Consider the following 22,015-nt stretch of genomic DNA (forward strand, 5'->3'; position numbering starts at 1 on the left):
GCTAGAAACTTCAACTCCTTATTTGATAGTTCCTTCAAGATTTTCGCAATAATTAGGTCATATCCACGAGAAGTTTTGGGATCCAATTGCTCTATTAATTTTTCGACATGGTTTATACTAAAGTTTTCTAGGGGCGATTAGTTGATACGGAGATTCCAGAAAATCTTTGACTTTGGTCTCAATATTGAAAATGTTCTCTTTGGGGTTGACCTTGCTCTAAGTGTTTGGCTTTATCTTTTTGCTCTTCGACCTTTAGGAATGCGGATAGGAGGATTTGTTAGTTGTGGTCTATCCAGTTTTTTTTGAGAATAATAAAGACATTTACACTATAAACTTTTCATGTTCCTTTTAATAAATACTAGGACCAACAAATAACGTTTTTCGTTGTTATCGAGTCTTTCTTACATTTGGTACATGCGAACCTCATTTCCATATCAGCCTCATCTATTGATGATTTAGGGAATTATGATTTATAATCTTCCTAAAGCTTCAATTATTTTTTCGAGGTGAGAAATTTTCGTAAAAAATTCGCAATCAAAAAATAATTTTATACTAACTCACTTTATTCGCCATTAATGAAAAAGAAGGAAATGTCGAATTTTCAAAACAGTTGGAGCCAGAGAAATTCTTAATTTTGCAGTTAAACCACGCGACTGGAAAAATTTTCAATAAATTCGGGTTGTTATTACGTATAGAAACCTATCAAAATTAATTGTACAAAAATGACAGGTATACATTTTTCGATAAAATACTGCTTTCCAATTTTTAGTCTTATTTAATGTTAATAGACTCAAAAACATCGAAAATATCAAAATCTTCATCGACATTTTGGATTGGATTGGAACTTGAATAAAAAAAATGTAATTGGAATTGATCAATAAGCAATTTTAAATTTTACTAATAAGTAACGTAAACTTAATTTTTATATTACAGTGAAAATTGTTCACGACAAGTACCTTTGTTAACTAATGCCACATTTCATTGATATTGTCTCTCAACTTTATTCTGTAGATAGACGAAAGGTTTTCTTCATATAACATTTAATTCTATAGTCGATTCCTCTAAAATGTCTATTTCTTTAATAGATCATGGTCTCTTTTAAAAACATGTTGCCCCAAGTCGACTTCTGTTATCTCTTACATAATATTCAAATCGGGCCTCGTCATTTAATTGTATGGCAGCACATGAAGAGGCTGTAGGCATATTGAACAAGTAGTTTTGAATATTCCAACTATGTTTCTTACACTATAAATCTAATATAATTCGAATCTCTGAGATCGATTCTCCAAAACTATAGTGTTGTACAACAAGAAAACGTATTTTGTTGAATGATTTCTCCCTTATCCTTATCTTACTTGTATTAATACACTGTTAATTGATTTATTTTTTAAAATGGCAATTTTAAAAAGTGGGCTCACCGATATGAAAAAACTATAGCGAACAGCATAATATTGTGCAGTATTTTTCATAAAAACAATTTTCTTGAAACTATCTGTTGAAATATATCAAATACAAAAGTCAAGTGAACTCATTTGATGTGAAAGGTTCGTACAATATTGAAAAGAAAAGCAGGTATAAACCAATAGGCCCAGACTGGAGTTGACCGTAGACGACCTCGTCAAAATTAATACTTCGATGGCCATAATATAATATTAAAAACTAATAACGTAGATTATCGAATTAACAAAAAAACGACATGCTGTGTAAGTGGGGTCTTAATAAGTAGCCTCGATCGCATCGATGACTATAATTTCCTTCTATCTCGTCCACACATGACTCGATAACCCACCCATTTGGCTCTCGATAATGCGTCCTTATTGTTTTTATTTTCGATGTGATGTATGCTAATCCCCACGGATTTATGTATATTTAAATAGATTGAGATGTTGTCGTAATCTTTCAATGATTTAGACAAGATAACAGATAACAGCAAAGATATTTCATTATAACGCTAGCTAAAATTGTGTGAAACTATTTCTAGGTATTTCAAATTTGATACTAGACCAGGAAAATCCGGAATTGTTAGATTCTGTACCTCAACTGAACATTAGCATCACATCATACAGGCAATACATACACCAACAAATCCTGCTAAAAATATCACTGTTTCACCTCCTCCAACTTTTTGTTCGCAAAATAAAAAGAAATTGAAATAGAACTATCGATGCCCGATCCATCTGATATATAAAGTAAAATTGAAAATTATTCATTTTCAAAAATAAACCCTTTACAAAGGCAGAATATCTAAAACAATCTATCCATAGTAGTCGTTAACACAAATACGCTGCGTTAAAAATATTCATTAAAAAAGCATATGAAGAAAAACCAGCCAAGACCAAGAAAAGTGTGACAAAATTAAAGAAAAAGGTAAAGGAAAGTACTCTAAAATTAGCGAAGAAGGAAAAGATAAAGTGAAGATTTTTGTATCCAATTCAGATTCTGATATTGATGAACTTTATTTAGTCTGTAGCGAAAGCTACAGCACCTCTAAAATAGAAGATTGGGTAGATGTTTAGAAATGCAAAATGTGGGTCCATGTCAAATGTAAAACTGGAAACGGTCATTTGCATTAATTACAATTCTGATGAAGACTTATTTAATATTAGCATGTGATAATGCTATTTGGAATCCAAAATATTCTAGTTTGCTAAAGACTTATTCAAATACATATAAGTACGAATTAGTTATTATAATCATTCATAATTGTAAGAAGACTATTTCGAGTAATCCTTTCAGAGTAAAACGTTATCAAATAATAAAAACAAAAATAAATCATTGACAATTTTGTCTATCAATTTAACATCCCAAAGGTGTAGAAACCAGCCCCATATAGCGGGTAAGTTGTTACAATCGACTTCTGGTTTCAATTCTCTATTGTAAAAAAGTTAAAATAATTTTAATAACTTTTGAATCATATTTTAATTGACGAATAAACATAATAACGATACAAATAATCAAATCTATAAATTGTTTGATAGCTATTGTCATATTGACAATAATCTAAAAGTTGTAACAACGTGCAAGCATACTCCCCTCAGTAAATAATATTTATTAAAGTTAATGTTACTTTTCCCTTTATATTTTTAATTTTTTTATTTAATCCATTCTATATTTTGTTCCGTTTATTTCATTACATTTATCACAAAAGAAATTGGAGCAGTTTTTAACCGCGGGAGGGAGTTATTTATCTCCTTTATCTGCTCCCGTCTGCCAATGCGGCAACTACTAATAGGTACAAAAGATGAGTAATAACTCGACAAACCCTAAAAAGATCTGAATTACCAAACTGAATATAATATCTACTGTACTGGCGATTTGCTAAACAACGTTTCTAATTTAATTAATCTTTTATGTCTTTAAAATCTGCTGTATTTAGTTTGGTGTATGCCAAATTATTAATTACACTAGTTTCTCGTATTAGTGTAATTTGTAAATGTTTTAAATTACAAGTATATTAATCAAATACGAAAAAGAAGCGGGTTGGTTGACATTGACCTGCTTCGACTATAAACACATCAATATATATATATATATATATATATATATATATATATATATATATATATATATATATATATATAGTGTATCTGTTTACCAGATGAAGTAAATTATATGACTGAAAAACAAAAAGATGCAACTGAGAGACTTTCTTCTAATATAAATTTATTTACGTTCATATAATTGCATTTTATTTTAATTTTACCACATTGTCTTTCCGTAAATTTGTGAAAAAAATAGATGAGTCCCAACTTCAGTATGTACAGGTCCGGAATATTGGTTAATTTGAATAACTTTGCTAAAATATTGATATGCATCGTTGTTGGTTTGATACATTGCCGCAGTGAGCTAAAGAGTTATTACTTCTAGTTTCCAAATTTCAATAGCTTGCGAATGGCATGTTATCCAATTGAAATCTTTACTGTATCCTTGGATACAGATAAAATAGCAATGAAATTGCTAACCTTTAGACAAGTTTGTAGCCACTCAATCACTGACAGTTCCAGAATCTGTATTAGGAATTCCTTAGTTGCGGATTAATGAAGACCGTAACCGTGGGAAAAAGGGAAGGCGACAAGAACGAAGAGCTTAATTCGTCTGGCTGTAGAAAGTCCAAAACTTTCTGTCAGTTGGGATGGGCAGAAGAATGACTGCAGCTAAGTAGAAGGGAGGTAAAGACTGTTATCGCATGACATGTGAAAGTCGGTTACCACAGATAAAACACAGGTGCAAACGCTGTGATAAAGGAAACATACCATCTGAAACTGTCAACCTCTTAATGAACACAAAGGAAACTATTTTGATTTTACGTAGTTCGTAGTGAAAAATCCTTGTTTCAAAGCAGGTGGCACTAAATCTGGAGAGCAAGACGTCCACAAAAGGATCCATTCTTAAAAAAAGTTGGATGTTGCTTTTCCCACAGAAAGTGGAAATTCAGATATGAAATTTACTCTCTGGGCATTATTTGTATTGCTTTCAGTCAGGTAAAATAGCTTCACAGACAAAACGAATGAACTTTTACTCGAAAAATTTGTTAACCTTAAGACAAAGGTAAATAGAACGCTTATTATATTATTACGTTTTAATTAGAAAGTTTTTTTATACAACCTAATAATTTTGGTTTTTAAATAGAAAACTATACGTTATCTCTATACAAATTATGGTAATATATTGCTTTTAAATAATAAATAATCAGAAATAAAAAAATACCTAAAGGCTATTCTTTATTATTCTTTACAGATAATGAGATACAGGGTGATAAAAGTTGCAGAATAAATTTATTTTTAAAACACATCAAAAACAATAGCTTTTTATATTTTTAATAAATCAGTAACTCGGAATTTCGTGGAAGAAAACTTACGTCCTCATCTCTCAACACTATTTTTTCAAATAATGAGAGCATAATTGGATTATTCTAATTATTTTAGTCGTGATAAAACGTGTGAGTTAAAATATTCTATTTTCTACTTTTTATCGCAATTAAACACTTCTTCAAGCTTCAAATATTGTCCAAATACTTCATTATCGCTGAATTTGATTCATAGAATTGTTTAAAACATTCAAGATTGCCTATTTCATAGATTGGCGAGCAAACAGTGACTAATTTTGATTGTGGCGCACTTGGAGTCATGGAGACTTCATATTTAAATGAAGAAAATTTTTAGTATCTGTCAATGTCAATGCTCTTTATCATGATGTCGAGAATCAGTTGAGACTACTGCAAACTTGTGAGTCGTATACGGCGTTATCAAGCGGCTCATTGGTAGTCGACCAAAGATGTCTGTTTTAGATTTTTAGACACTTGGTAAGGAAAACTACCTAGAGGCGAATGCAAACTTGAAGCCGAAGCTACCACCATATGCCACCTTTTTTAAATAACATCTTCAGACAATTTAATTTTGTTTTAAATCGTAGAGAAAAGAGAAACTGTTGGTCTGGTCAATTATCTATTTTTTATCTCGAACGAAATAATAAAACCTATAAAAAAGTATTGCAGTTGTATGGCTTTATTTCGATAATTATGATTGATAATAAATTAGCATCGTTAATTTATTAACATACTATAAACAAAAAAGATTTAGTAATAATTTGATTAATGACTTAATCTTCTTTTAATTTACAATACTTGTAGGATTCCATTGCAATTCAATGAATAAAAGAATAAAGAAAACTTTGGAATTTTTTTTTTGAAAAACAACTGCAAACGTGAAAAAGTATGCCATGGCAATGAAAAGTAAGGAATCTGCAGCAATGAGAGCTCAAACAATCACAACAAAAACAATAAAATTTCAATTTCCTAATCGAACTTGAGGTGACTATAACTGTTGTGTTTTGAAGTGTTAAAGATACTAAAATCTATAAAAAATTCAAATTTGTTTAAAATTTATAGATTCATCATTCTTTCTGTCATAAATAAGTATCTCAAAATGGAGATATTCAGTGAAAATAATTAAAAAAAAAATTAATTTATTTAATATCCTAAAATAAAATCTTAGCAGAGATATTGGTACAATTGTAATCAGTTAAATAATAAATGACAAAGTTTAAAAAGAGGATAAATTTACTATTGCACTATTTTAGTTTTAATCCAAAGTACTTTTGAGCAGAATATCTTTCAATTTGTCATTCCTTTTCACAGATGCGCTTCCCATGTATTTAAATTTTTCTATCATGACAATAACACAAATTTTGATGATAAAAGATCAAACATTAATTTACAAACTGTATTTGATTGCAAATATTTTAAAAAAGATTATGTTGCTTCATTTATTACTATAAATAATTTTACACGTCATCAGTATTCCATATCATTATGTTTTCCATACAATTAACTTTATTAAAGCAGTGGCCCAGTTACATGAAAATTTTGACATGATGTTAATTTTGATGTATAACTGTAGCTCTATTTTGTATATATAAACAAACAGCTCTAATTTTCTCAGGAAGTATCACTTTAAAATTAGTAACGTCATCTTTTGTTGAAATGTAAAATTTTCTTTGTTGTCTACTTGTAGCGCTATCTATGAGTAAAATTTTGAAATTTCATTTAAAAACTTTGTATCTTTGAAATGTAATTTAATCTATAAATGTTTCACCTATTCGATTTGGATTAGAAAATGTCTGAGAAAAATAGTTTACTTCAATTGAAAAAAGGAAAAGTTCACTGAGCTTTTTCGCAGGATGAACAAATTAAATGAAATGAAAAAAAAATCAATGTTTAAAAAACAAAAATTGGTGTTAAAGATAACATAAAAATTTAATTACTAATTATGGTTTTCCAAGAATATATATATAACGTTTCTTTTGTTTGTTATGATTCATCATTAACTAATAAATATTTAATTTGTTAAGAAACGTTTTTTTTAAACGATTAAAAATTAAAAAAATATATTTCTTAAACTTTTCTATAATTAAACGAATACCGCTGATTATATTACTATAACTATCTACCATTCACCTCATGTGTTGAACGTCCTGTATAAAAACTTATTTTAACCTCAACTTCATTCCTTCAGTGGGGCTTTAGTTAGAGCTTCTAAATAACTATATTTATGGGTATATAATTAGAACATCCATATTTATTTTGGGTCACAAAGTATTTTCATCGAAATCGTCAAATTTCGAAGATAACTTTGTAAGAAAAGTTATTGCTAACATCAACGGATTTTATAGAAAAAAATTGTAAAAACCGTCAGATCGACCGTCATTAATTAAATACACTGTTAAACTTCAACCGATTCGGCCGGATTACATTCTTCGTTTTTATCCGTCAAACAAATTATAGGAATGACATTTTTGGAATTTTTAGACTTTCACACGGATATAAAAACAAGTGAAGGAAAATAAAAAGAAGAAATACAAAAATTTGACGGGCAATGGGTTTTGGGCCCCATTCGTGGTCGTCCGTTTGAATTTAAATTCAGGTTGAATGCGGGCGGGGTGACCGGGTTCTGAGAATTTTACCAGTGGTGTAACATAACTACCTGTGGTTTCTGTTGATAAAACAAAAAGTCATAGGAATATCAAATTTCTTATATTAAAGTGTAAAAACCACAACATTAAACACTTGACTAATCAAAATTCAAACCTAACAGTGAATATGAATAACGAACAGACGTTATCTTAGCATTAGGTTAGTTTAGGTTGCTGCGGGCAACCTCGACCTAGATTGGTCGTAGTTCACTCGAAAGTCCTAGGCCTATTGTATTATCCTTTACATTAATACAGGAATCATTTGCAGTTGCATTTATTTATAAAATCTATCTATATTATACTTTGACAGAAGATAACAATGCAAGAATATCTGTTACTGCATGGGTTTCATTCTATGATACAGTGAATGAGAATCAAGTCCAAGATTAACAATTTGAAGAGAAAATCCGAATGACCAGAGAAAATTGAATGTTTGTACCAAAGAAAGTGATTAAACTTTACACAAGTGATATCCACTATACTTGAACGTTTTTACCAGATAATGACAATGATACATACGGATCCATATGGATTCTAGCAAACAAGCAAGAATATGCTTTCTTGAAATTGGTACTACATTTGCTAATTTTCTTAAATTGAAGGTATAATTCAACAATATGTTTACATTTTATAATTGGACTCATCCTCAGTTTACTTCTTATTGGTTTTTAGCCGAAGTTAATTCCATATCTTTAGCAAATTGTTTTTTCATGTTTAGCTTTGATTTTAAATGAAGAAGAGAGTAGTGCTATATCAAAATCAAAAAAAGATAAGTGGAAGTTTATATATTGAGAAAAAGAAAAATTGCACAGTTTATATCCATGCTGAAACGAAATTCCAATCAAAACTAATTTTTGAATGATTCCTTTGAGAATTGGCAATCGACTATTCAGTATAAAGTGGTACAATGGTTATGCAGAAAGTGAACAACTTTTCCGCGTATTTTAATGACTGCTTGCGAGTATAGGAAGCTCATCCATTCCATAACATGTCTTCGTTTTGTTATATGTATCGTAAGAACACACAAGAGAAATATGGAAGAAAACTGTGAAAAATAAAGACTAAAAGTGAAACGGAATATATATATATATCATGTCTATTGGAAGCTAATACATAAAAAAACATTCAAAATATCCCAGAAAAAACTGGGTGACTTACTTCCGAATGGAAAAACAATTGAAACGATCGAAACCATAGAGATGGACTGTTGGATATGTGCAGGAAGAATCTTGGGATGTGACAAACAAGAGAGATTACGAAGATATAAGAGAATTTGGAGAGAACACAGCTGAATCAGAAGAAAGGGATATCATTGAATGAGGTGGAAGGATATTAAAGAGAGAGGTTTGGAAGAAGTACTCTTGACAAACTAAGAGAAATGAAGTTTGAGAATCGGAGGACAGCGAAGAATGTTATTGTGAATTAAAACAAGCTCGTGAAGCATGTAGAATAAAAACTGGACTAGGGGGTAGTATAAAAAATTTGCTTCTTACAGATAAGATGAAAAAGGCGTTAATAGAATGATTGTTATTTGCATATCAATATCGAAAAATTAAAAAAAAAATAATGATGATCATACAAATAAAAAAATCGAAAAAGAGTGATTGGTGGATCTTTTATAAGATTATTCATCGACCATTTTCAATAAGAGGTAAGAATATAAGGATAGTTGAAACTTCTATCACGAGCAAGATATAAAAAGAAAAAAAATCATTAACTATTTATCAGTGTTAATTACCTACAGTGTTGTTATTATAGTGAAATTTCTGAGAAAATGTAATATTCAGTGAATCTTTGTCACTTAATTAACATAGAAACACAAAATTTAACACATTTGACGGAACTAATAATGTATTCTCCACTGATACTATCTTGTTTAAATAAAATACTAGATAATAGCCAAAGATTACGAAGTCTTAAAGGACGACGATACACTTTCGTTAAAATAATGATATAATAAAAGTTGACCGAATAAAGTATCGCTTTAAATTCGAGAAAATGATAATGCTTCTATTTAAATTCAATGATATAGCTAAATAGAAATGCAATATTCATTTATTTTTTGTTTAAAAGCATAATTTATGGGTATTTACCTATGGAAAATATGTATTTTTTGTACAAAGTAGCATTAAAAACGTGAAATTATCTACTCATACAGAATATAATATAACATTTCATTTAGAAAATGATTTTGCTTTGCTAAACAAGAAAAACGAATTAGAATTCAGAAAGAAGTTACACAGAATTTATATTTAAAAGGAAAAAAGTTATGAACGACAACCTTTATAGAAAATAGAAGGCTAAAGAACAGCTTTGACAAAGAGATCCAGAAAAAATGATATTTTAATAAGGAACAGAGAAAGGTTATCAAAAAAGGAGCTTCATTCTTTTGGAAGATAAGAAACAAATGATTATAAGAAATTTACCAATAAAACTGAAAATGTTATGCCAAACTGTAAAAATAGAATGTTAAGAAGGATGGTGGTATATGTGAAGCAACATGGAGAGAAGTAGAACATACCTAGCAACTCTAATACGTCATTCATATTTTAATAATTTAGAAGAAAAACTTTTTAAAAGGATAAGCGAATGTTATAATGAAGTAAAGAGAACTTACAGTACTATTTCTCAATATGAAAAAAATTATTGGTAGATATCCATCTAAATCCAGTGGTTCTTGGAATAAATGAATAATATTTAGATAAGTGGCATTAACATTGTTTTGTGAACAAGTTAATTATATTTAACCACACAAATTCAATAAACTTTTCTCTACTTCTCTTGATATTTTGAATTTGGCCAATATCAACATCAATCTGTGTAATGAAAAGTTTTAATGTTACGTTACGTTACGTTACAGAAAAAAAAAATGATTGAACTCATTTGGAAATTAATGGCGGTTTTATGACCAAGGGGGTAAACTCTAATTGAACTACTTGAATATGTGTCGGATAATATCTCAAATGACATTTTTAGCATTGTTTGTTCTAAGATAAAATACTTAACATTCCTCAAATTTCTTATAATAAAATTATTTTGGTGTTTTAGGTAGATTATACTGTTGATTGTACAGCCTTGTGATTGTATAAGGCGGAATTTTTGGCTCTGTAATAATAAAAGGTAAAATTCATATTGATAAATTGAATTTGTGCTAAATGGACGAAAAACCAACTTCAAGGAGACCTCCCGGCCGACCTTCCAAGAGATGGCACGAAAGCTGAACACCTACTTCTCAAGAGGCTGAATGATAGAATAAACAAGACTACGTCTTAATAAAAGAGAAAGAAGAAGAACAAGAAGAAGGGTTTGTGCACTAAGAATGGCATACACCTATAGCATAACCATGCATATGAAAACAAATACACGCAGAAGGTACAATAAAATAACTAATTTGATGAAAATGCATTCATTTTATTTACAAAAAATTAACATATACAAAATGAAGCACACTTGAAAAATGATATAACTTTGAAAGTCGATATCTACAAATCTGGAAGACAATGAGATAAATAAGAACATTCTGGTTAAAAAAGTTAAAAAAGCAGAAGTATCGCTATCAGAAATACTGAGAACAAAAAATATTTCAGGAGGAGTCAAAATCAAAACATATGAAATAGCAAGACCAGCATTGCATGCATCAGACATGACAAAAAGGGTTGGAACTAAACTGAAAATAGGAAAAATCCTCAGGGAAATATATGGCGGTGTGAAAATGGTATTTGGAAAAGACGGAAAACTAATGATCATATACAAAAAACAAGAAAATATCACAAATAGTTGCCACAGCAGTGTAGAAAGGAAAAGAAGAAGAAGGGGCTCAAAAAAAGGGGCGTCAAGAGGGAAATAATTGAGGTAGAAAGGATCGAGTGGACATAAGTATCAAAAAACCGTCGGGAGGGGAGAAGAATATTGAAGAATGTTGAATCCAAGGGTCTAGAAGACCTGTGCAGCTTAACTTGTGTGTATATTTATTATTAAATTTTGATAAAACATCATAACCAGTATACTATTTTTTAAAAATAAATGAATAATATTGACCTTTACTTTACTTTCATTTTTTTATTAAAAACAGTCTATTTTCTCTTGAGGTAAAAATTATTCATGATTATATCAAAATGCAACGTTGCATTGAACTTAATTCTAAGAGTATGACAAAAGAGGTACGTCTTTTTAATTAATTATGTACACAATTGCTTAAAATATTCCTTTGGTGCATATTTAAATCCGGCTTGGCATAAACAAACAATTCATGTGTACGAATACCAATTTATAACCTCGCCGTAGCTATATTCTTGGAAATTCTGACGAAAGAATTCACGACAATTTCGACTAAAAAAACTATGTGAATAATGTAAATTTAAAATTAATATAAATGAGTTTTGTTAATGACAGGAAACTTTCTGGCTGGAAACAAAAGATTTTTTTTGAATACCTACATAATATTAAGTATAATATTCATGTTATTTTGGACATAAAATTTAATAGTTATAAACACAATAAACCCTTCCAATTTTTTGTTTCACAATATACGTTGTATTTCCAAAATAGAATGTGCTTATTCTTATCACGCGCGTTTTTTGTTATTTGAACGTTAATTACAAATATTAATAAAGCAATTTAATATTTAGGAATTAGTTGCGTCTTGCGAAATGACTAGACACTCTTCTTCCAACAAGAATGAAATTTGAGCTCCGTTACCGTCGGATATATTAAATTGAATATGTATCTTAAGAGAAGAACTGTAACAAACATCGATAGAGAAATTATTTAGTGATCAAGTAGGTACTAACGTTATTTATGCTACGGAAAACCAAGAAGTGTATGAAACGAGAAACTTACCAATAACAATGAATCGAGAGGTTTAATGAAAAGAGAAAATATACACCATCAGTACCTAGTGTAATTATACAGGAAGGATATAGTCTATTTTTATGAATGACGGAGTATTAAAATAATAGAACATTCGTAAACCATAGGCGTATCGCTTCTTCTACTGTTACAGTTGGAATATTTTTTGAAACTGTACTCGTATAAAATAACATTTGTATAAATATAATATATAATGAATATATCGGGTACACTTTTACTTTATTTATATATTATATTTATTTTTATAAGGGTTTAAATATTGAATTTTAAACAACGTTATGTTCATAAATAATAATTAGAGCTACTTCTAACAAATCCAAATCAGAATCCGATGATTTCATCAGTAATATTGTCAAACTTCCACATATTCTCTTCTTTAATCGTATGATTTATTGCCTTTTCCAGTTTTCAGGCTTCACAATATTCACAGCGTCTAAAAACAACTGTTTATGTAAAACTTTATGAAGGGAACAAAAAGAATACATTTTCTTTCCTACGGAACCGGGATGGAACTTAATATTCTTTGATTTACCCAATTCTATAAAACTTTTCTCAAACATTTAGTCGTGGGCAAGTTTTCTAATAGTCTAATAATACCATGCATTATCCATTACAATTATAAAGTACTGAAAAAGAAGATCTATCATTTGTTTGAACTATTTTTCAAAGACATCTGCAATCATGTCCTCACGTTTGAACTGCCGATGTGTACTATGCGCCCCTTTCCTTATGGTGGTTTCAGAACCGTAGATAAATTAATTAAAAAAAGCCTGTCTTCTTCTACTTGTAACGTTATCGACTTGCCGAAATTTATCTGGTGTTTAAAATTAGTTGGGTCACAATGGATTTTAGACCTTACTGAATAAAAAACCTATAAAAATCGTATTTTCGGTGAAATTTGTTGGGAAGAGATTGTTTTATTTAAAATAGAAAAAATATATCTAATCTCTATAGGTACTCTAATTTCTATAGGTACTTATTGAGAAAAATCTTATGATATGGCTATGTAATTATTAGGACAAGGTGCTTTTTGCCTATCCAAACCTTTTTCTATTTTTCTTTATAGCTTCTAGTTATAAAAGACTAATAAAATATCAAAAACTCGTAGTAGCTTAATTACATCTATGAAAATTTTAGGAAATATTTAGATTGTTCTAAATGAATAACAAGAAAAGTGAAAAGTATTATTTAACCTAGCTTTGGAATACATAATAATAATAACCAGTATCAACAGAAAGGGCATGATATTTAACAGAAGTCATCAATGTTTAGCTTATGACGATGATGTGGTGTTGATAGCAAGAAACAGAAGAAAGCTTGAAGGAACCACAAAACAACTAATAACAGCAGCAGAAGAGGTTAGCATATACTTCAATAATGATAAAAAATAATTTGAAATTTCATAAACATGACAGGACGTTAATAGAATTTGATATATACGAGTATTTGGGTGTACTTCTAGATAATAAATGCCAAGAACAAGAGGAAATCGAACTAAAAATTGCCAAAAATAACAGCTGTACAAACAGCCTTAGAAGAATATTAATATCGAAAGAGATATCCAGATCGAGTTTATAAAACAATGACAATGACGAATAAAGCTAAACAGAAATTGGAAATATGGGAAAGAAAAATACTAAGAAGATTTTTTGGAGGAAAGCAGTCAGTGTTAGGATTGGAGAGAAGATCAAAACATGAAATTTACACACTTTTCAATGAATCCCCAATCAGGGCGTTTGTAAAAAAAAAGACAATCACTTAGAACGAATGGACGGAAAGAGTCTCTGGAAATGAGTTACACTAGAGGGCAAAAGGAAAAGAGACAGACCAAGAAAACAGTGGAGGAAAATAGTGGAAGAATAGAGAGAAAAATATCCAGCTGAAGAGAAAATTACAAGGATATGGACTGCATATAAGCCTATATATTATTTTGTAGTAATATCTAAAATGAACTTACTGAATTTTGCATTAAGTTAGGTTCTACCACTCTCTCGTATATAAAAATAGACCATAACATATAAATAGACCCATAAAAATATTGGAATGTACTAAGCTGCATACAGCATCAAAAAAATATGTGCTCATATTGGATGTGTTGATGAAAGTTGGAATAGAACTACAATTAATGCAGTTATTATAGATATTAAATTTTTAAATAAGAAAATATATATTCATTTATATCCTACTACGAATTTGATTTAAATTTCATTTCAAGTTCATCTGTATCTTAATGCTAGCTCAAAATTTTAGTCAACCTTTTGTCGGGAGATACTACTTTTCGGAAAACTGTATCTCTTTTAGATTTCGTCTTTGATAGATTTAAAATAACTGCGCGATATTTTGTTGAAACAAATTGGAAATTGGTCACTACATTTTCGTCAGCTATTTGGTATGGTCCCAATAATCTGCCACGGTCGTATGGGTCCCTAGAAAGACTTTCTTTGGTCAGTCGCTAAGTAAGAAGCTTGAGATCTTTCGCGTTCACATGTCTGTACAATATATACAATCAAGCACGTATACCATACTGGAGTGATGAATAAATAAAAAAGGAAATGGACGAAACGTTGCTTTAAGTAAGAAGACAAATTTTAAAAAGAAATTAAAGAGCAATATGAACCGAATAACTATCATATAATTAACGAATTTATAATTAGATAAAATTTAATATTACTTACCGTGACTGCCGTAAGATGAGTGCATCGTCTGATGGTAATACCTAGCGGCTCTCTGCGAACCCGAGGGATCTAAAAAGAATGTCCCCATATGTTCTGCGACACCGGAAGCAATGTCTGAATTTCCCGCGTCAATGCCTTGTCCCGGACTAGCCGAAGTCCCCGTTCTAGGACTCTCGTACCACCGAGGTAATTCATTAGTCATCTCCATAATCATCAGTTACTGAGTTTTTTATAACACTACACACGCGAAAAATTCAAAAATCGATTATACGAAATAGGAAAACTCAAAAAAAATCACTTCAAGACGCGAACAGTTTCTTTGGTCATATTAGGCTGTGTAGAAGCAAGCAATTGTTTCGTAACGTCGTTGAGGACTGGATCTGAAAAATAAAATTTCTTATCATTATTACAATTTTCATTTATCGATAGATATATTATCATTGTCGATTTTTGCACTGATTTTATTTTTGTTGTATGAAGTGCTGTGTAAACAGACATGATCACTGATAGATTGAAATCTCGAAATTCATTGAAAGGATGTTTATTTGAACTGATAAGTTTATATTTTTGGTATTTTTTAAGAATTTTAGAAGCATTTCTTACAGCGTGATATAGTGTACCTACTGATAACTATAGTCAGACTTTAAATAAATATTTATTCACTCAGATTTAAGGCCGATATTGTCAATTTTCTGTTGGTATAGTTCATTTTTTTTTATTTTAATTCATTTTAACATCAAACAAAAGATATATAAGTTAGATGAAGGAAAATTACAAAATCTATTACAATACTAAAGGAGCTTTCTTGATTTCTGTCGGGCAGTTGACTGTCTCCTTGATGTTAAGTTTCAAATTAAACTGATAGTATGCGGTACAGTATTGTATACAGTCAGTGTGGATGTGCGTAACAGTCACATGAACGTGACAACTTTTGCAGACAGGATGACTTTCTGATCACATTAAATAACCGTGAGTAAGTTTTATGTGGTTAATGAGGAGTCTTCTTATTGTCACAGCTTGTTTCCTACTAGTTGATTTTTGATTAAGCATTCACAATAAAGGTATATTCGGACTAAAGTCTAGTAAAACTTGCGACAAACATTTTTTAGCAATTAACGATAGCTGGAACGAAATGCCCATCAAAAAGGGAAAGGAAATATTTATACTCTATTCGTTAAGAGTGCCAAGCAACGAATACAAACAATATTTTAAAGATAGAAGAAGCTTTTAAAAATAGTATTAAATAGAGGTATCACATATAGTACCTACTTTTTTGGAACATTATACGGAATTTTTTGCTAAAAACATGGCAACATAAGTTTTAAGGAACACAGTAAGCTAGACACGGGAATATTTGAAGAATATTAAAATTGAGAACAACGAATATTTTGTTTTAAATGGAAATTGTCTAAATGAACTTTTGCTGTTGTATTACTTGGGATAAACATCACGATATATAGAAAGTAGATTAAAAACTCATACATACATCAACTAAACATGAAATAACGGAAATGTGATTATGAAGAATTAAAAATGTCTGGCAAATTCCAGATTGCAGAAATTTGTTCGTTGTAATTGAGGTAAATACACCCAAAAAAGCTGAAAAAATATTTGTATGACATATGCTGATATTGGTGAAACAACTAAACAGGTATGAAATTTTGGATTCGAAAAGAAGTTTCTGAGAGGAATCTTGGAAAACCAGCACTAAAATCAAAAATGAGCACAAAAGGAAAAGTAACATTATGTACGCTGTTGTATCAATTGGGATAAACATCACAATATATAGAAAATAGATTAAAAAATCACACATACATCAACTAAACATAAAATAACGGAAATGTACTTATAGAACTAGAAATTGAGTTTAAGCAGTTTAAGCAAAATATTTATAATTCTACTACATGATTTACATCTAGCTACCAATGAATTAAAGGTAATTTGAATGTTTGAAACCTCTTCAAATTTCAATGAGTGAAACTAGTTTTTATTCAAGTGACTGAGTTCATAAGAAAAAATTTTTTCGGTGATGATATGTCCAGTTATTCCAAAAAAACACGCGACCATATGCATAGATCCATGATTCCTCGTATGCTCGATCTTATAGACGTCTTTTGAAGTACGGTGATTGAATTTTTTCAGCATCTTTTTGCGCCAATCGATACGATAGCAGAATAAGCGCGATTGTCATATTATGCCGTATCCAAAGCGAACAAATCTTTTCGACAGCCAAATGTTCATGCAATATTGAATATATGCGAGTGGAACTAATGCCCAAGTTTGCTTCAATCTCTCAACACGGCATCAAGGTTTTCTGGCACAACTGCCGATTTTGGACGACTACCACCACGATCACGACTGAATTCGGAAGACTAACGGAACACAGTGGCTCTAGAAAAGTTTGCTGTTGTTTCAACTCACGTCAAAAGTTCGCGAATCAATTCCATTTTTTTACAAATATGAATGTTTCAAGTATCTGTAAACAACTCAAATAGCACTCTTATGACAAACACGTTCTGAGTACATTCACCATTGAAAATGTCAAACTTAATCATGGAAATTTCAGATTTGACATATTCATATCAGTGTTGCCACGTCTCAAAACTTAAGTAGCAATCCTCGTAATATTGTCGATTTGGATGTTGTATAAATACATTTCTTGAAGCGAGCAATATACCTGTTTTTAGTAATATCATTAAATACGATGACTATTTACATTAAATAATATTATATTTATTAAAAATTCGGATTCTATTTAATTTTAGTAACGCCTCAGGTAGTAAGTAACCTATCCATTGAAAACTGACAGAAATATGAGTTGAAAGTGAACTGATAATATTTCAATGCTCTATTATGAACAGCAGGTGGTAAAAGAGTATTAAGGTGAACAATGACTTTAAGACAATTCTTGGAAAGGCAAATGATGTTAACGTTCAAATTTGATGGAGGGCGATGTTTGGGAAAACACGAAACTATTTGAATTTATTAACTTAACTATCACAATTTCATTTGAATATTTTTGGACTGAAATCAGCCGTACTAAAAAACTAAAAGCGTTTAACTTCTTTTGAAGTATCCAAAAATCTCTTTAGACGTACTCCAAAAAATTTTCGGCCCTCATATCTTTCTTTATCCAGATGATTCTGTATTGAAAATCATTTTCGTAATTGACTCATATAAAACCGCAGGTTTTGACCACATCTGTGTAGTTGATTATGACATATCCTCACTGGTTAATTCCTTTTATTGATCCGTATATTCTCCTCAGTTTCATTATAATATTACTGTAGAACAAATAAACTTTTTCCTAATTAAATTGGTAGTTTTCGAAGCTTCTTAATAATTTCAAATAAAAATTCAAATGTAAAAAGCGTCTCTACATATTTAATAAAATGAATTTTGAATTTCTATTCGTGACATTTTTATTTGTTTGAAATTGTAAAAAATACCATTGGAAATACTTGAAATTAATCTAATTGATAATTAGATTGCAAGTTGGGATAAATGAGTGGCATTTAATCTTTTTGATAGCGTTATCATATCAAAAACCATTAAAAATAAATTAATGTAAGCATCGAGACTGTAACATTGATCATAATAAAAATTTATATAAGATATTAGATAATAACGTGTCAGTATTGTCCAATATTACTATAGTGAAAAAATTATCTTGTTATAGTTATCTTTTAGTTATATTCTTTGCTTTCTCTACCTCTTATTCGTTTCTAACATGCGTTCTATTTCAAATAATCGTCTCTATCATATGGTCTCTTAAATTCTTGGATAGGTAGATATTTTCGACGTTTCATACTGGTACCAAATCAAGTGAATATCTTCTATATCTTCAGTCGTTGATCGGGTTAGTCTGCAAGTTGTCCTTTCCGTATTTTTTAAGAATTATTTTTTAGTATATATTCTTATTCACTAATTTAATATTATCCTCATCCAAATAGATTTAATACTTTTTTTGTATACCTATTGAGGATCTATCAACGTGTATTTCAAATATTATTGTCGGTTTATATTATTCTCGTGTTGTTTTGTTCATAATATGAATACTAGCTCTAATAATATTGAATATTGGTCATTTCGGTGCAACTACCACCCTTATCAAACAATTAACAAGCTCTTAAAGGGTACAAAATAGTTGGACGCATCTCCAAGATGAGGAAAGTAATAAAATTATAGAGCATCAACAAAAACTTTCTCCTTTTTGCAAATTACGTGTTCTTGGTATGTGCAGTATGGAATTTAAGTTTAGAACGTGTGGAAAAAAAATTATTCATGAAAGTTACATGTTTTTGCGAATGTAAATAAGCAATTAGTGGCATTAGGTACAGATGAACAAGAGCATCAATTTGTGTGAAGAAATCCGTGTCTGTGGTTCTTAAATTTGTTAGTAGTCACAATCATTTTACTCCTGAAAACGTTGAAGTAAAAATTTTGTACATATTATCATTTTCTTTATTACAGAAATTTTATAATGGATAAATACGGAAAGCAGGCATTGCAGGATCTATGTGAATTTTTATTAGGACTTACTGAAATATCTGGTTTAAGTGTAACTGCTGAAGATATGGAAAATATGAAGAGATCTATTTATTAAAAACATACAGCTTGTTACCCATGATCAAAAGAAGTGACTACTTTGATAAAATCTAGTGTAGGTACAACTAGAAGTGACAGTTATTATTATAAGTCGAAAATGACATACGGCTAAGATGACAATACTTTGGACTATATTGTAGGATACTTCACACAGTTGTTTCTACCCATGCAGTTGGTAATTATGTACCTTTAGTTCTTATGGTGTTTTCTAATAATTTTTTTTTCAGACTGTTGATTGGATTTAAATTTTTTTCTGTATGACTCTTATACTTTGACAATCAACAAAGTGCAAGCAGCGAATATTTCAAATGAATAACTGTTGGTTTAATTCTTAGTTATCATGATTTCGAAAAATCAGGGAAATTGGCCGTTGGATTCATATATCCTTGAGAACTTATATACAATAATCCTAATTATTTATTCCATAATTATATGTAAGATAATAAAACTTCTCCAAAATTATGAACTCGTAGTAGTAGATACGATGAACAAATAAAGTTTGTGTTTGTGAATCCTTCAATAGCAGCTGGATGTCTTCAAATTATCAAACGTTTCGAAAAATGTACAAATTAAATCTAAGTACAGTATAAAATTACAGATTATTAAAATTACTGTTCAATGAAATATGTCCAAAACATACCCGATAAAAGGGAAGTGAAAAGATGGTACAAATAAAAAAATAATAAAATGATAAAATCAAAAGAAAAAAGGTATTCAGTGGATTTTCTATCTTAATGGAAAGAACATGTTAAATATCCTCTTTTGTACTGCTTCCAAAAACGATATAGAAAACTGCAGAACGTTCTATACATTACCTAAAATTGAAAACTTATAATGCAGTTCTTATATTTTCAAAGTGTGAGTGTTCTTATAAAATAAAATTTTTCTATCAATTGCTAGTACAAGATTTGCGGTCTGTATTATAGGGAATCTTTACGGAGAGATCAATTCTCGCCCACAACAGAAAACTTGATCAATAAAAGCAAAAATGTATTATATTTATATCTCTATACACTACAAAATATATATTAAATATTATAAAAAAAATGGAATTTAATATATTCATCAAGGTTCATTGAAACGTGAAATTACATCATCGTTAAAGAATAAATATTCATTCAACCTCAAACTTGTTTCCTTTTTGTTATTATTAGATTATTATGATAAAAAATTATCTAGATATTTCATTTTCAGCTTAAGTATATTCAAATTAGATGCTAATAATTGGTCTTGTTTATAATTTTTATTAAAACAACTACCAATTAATATAATATGCTAACCAGATATAATAATCATTCAGATTCATCTGTTTCCGTTCTTTATTGATTGGGTAAATCAATATATTTATTTTTTTCAGAATGAATTTTAATTTAATCATTATTATATATAATTTTTTTATGTAATTGCTAGAATAAAATAATAATTTATTAAGAAATACACGTTTTTTAGAACCAACCTTATCTGAAATATTCATCATTTTTTCACACGATTTTATTAAAGATAAAAATATATTTGAAAAATGTTTCGTGTAGGTAATTTCGAAAAAAATAATCGATGACTCACGAATTACCTATATTAGTAGATATATCCAAAATTCTGTCACTATCACAGTCAAATTCAACATACACATCACTAAAACTCTCATAAATCGGTCATTTTGATCAAAAACAAATAACCCCTATACAGTGTATGTTCGATACCTTCACGTTTAAAAACACGGACGTACTAAATGTTGGAAGCATAGCTTACATCGGTCACCCCTAACAACGAGCTTCGAATGAGCTCGTCAAAAATCGGTAAATGGTGAAGATTGGTTGGTCGGGATACGAAGAACAGGAGGAGTTGTGTATGCAAGGCGGGTCGATATAGTAAAAGATGTTTTAATTTTGTATTGTTTAGTATCATATTAAAATATTGTATTATGTTAAATTTGTTTGTTTTCGAAACTGTAAGATCTCGTAACAAGTCTATTATAACCCCAGTAGAATTTGAACTGTTGTTAAACGAGTATGATAAAAATAATCGAATGTATGGAATAGAAAATGTCTGTTGGAAAATAATATCTATTAGTAATGCAAACTTTTCGGTAAACTGAAATTTTTCTTAGCGGTTGTTTGTTCTTGAGAAAAATATTCAATGATCTGGGCAGTGGGAGATCGTCCAATGAGATAAAGCTTCTAACAAAACACTACTATTTGACAAAATGGCGACCACAAATCAACGGGCCACGCCTCTTTAAAGATTGTCTGCCCCTTTTCATGCTCACGTCTGGCATTGGTTCTCTCTTCTTTTTTTGTTTGGGATTTAAACTCATCTTGTCTTGTAGTTCTTTTGTTCTGATATCACTTTAGTCCATTTCAAATATTGAAAGTTGTTGCTAATTTTGTCGATAC

At 29.8% G+C, this 22,015-nt stretch overlaps 1 protein-coding gene across 5 annotated transcripts in view; it reads right to left on the reverse strand.

The window, feature by feature from the left end:
• The window catches only part of LOC130891414 (GATA-binding factor C), a 159,451-nt gene extending 138,102 nt beyond the window's left edge, over window positions 1-21,349 (reverse strand). For 3 of the 5 annotated variants that reach the window (XM_057796157.1, XM_057796156.1, XM_057796153.1), the window contains exons 1-2: window positions 21,193-21,349; window positions 15,015-15,394 (exon numbers count right to left, since the gene is read on the reverse strand). In XM_057796157.1, the coding sequence (XP_057652140.1) occupies window positions 15,015-15,228 (214 nt within the window). In that variant the 5' untranslated portion in view covers window positions 15,229-15,394; window positions 21,193-21,349. Of the gene's footprint in view, window positions 1-15,014; window positions 15,395-21,078 lie in introns of all 5 variants that reach the window. The other 2 variants (XM_057796155.1, XM_057796154.1) reach the window with 2 other exon arrangements.
• Between the last annotated feature and the right edge of the window lie 666 nt (window positions 21,350-22,015).

This window comes from Diorhabda carinulata, chromosome 3 (assembly GCF_026250575.1).
Source record: "Diorhabda carinulata isolate Delta chromosome 3, icDioCari1.1, whole genome shotgun sequence".
Classification (NCBI taxonomy): Eukaryota; Metazoa; Arthropoda; class Insecta; order Coleoptera; family Chrysomelidae; genus Diorhabda; species Diorhabda carinulata.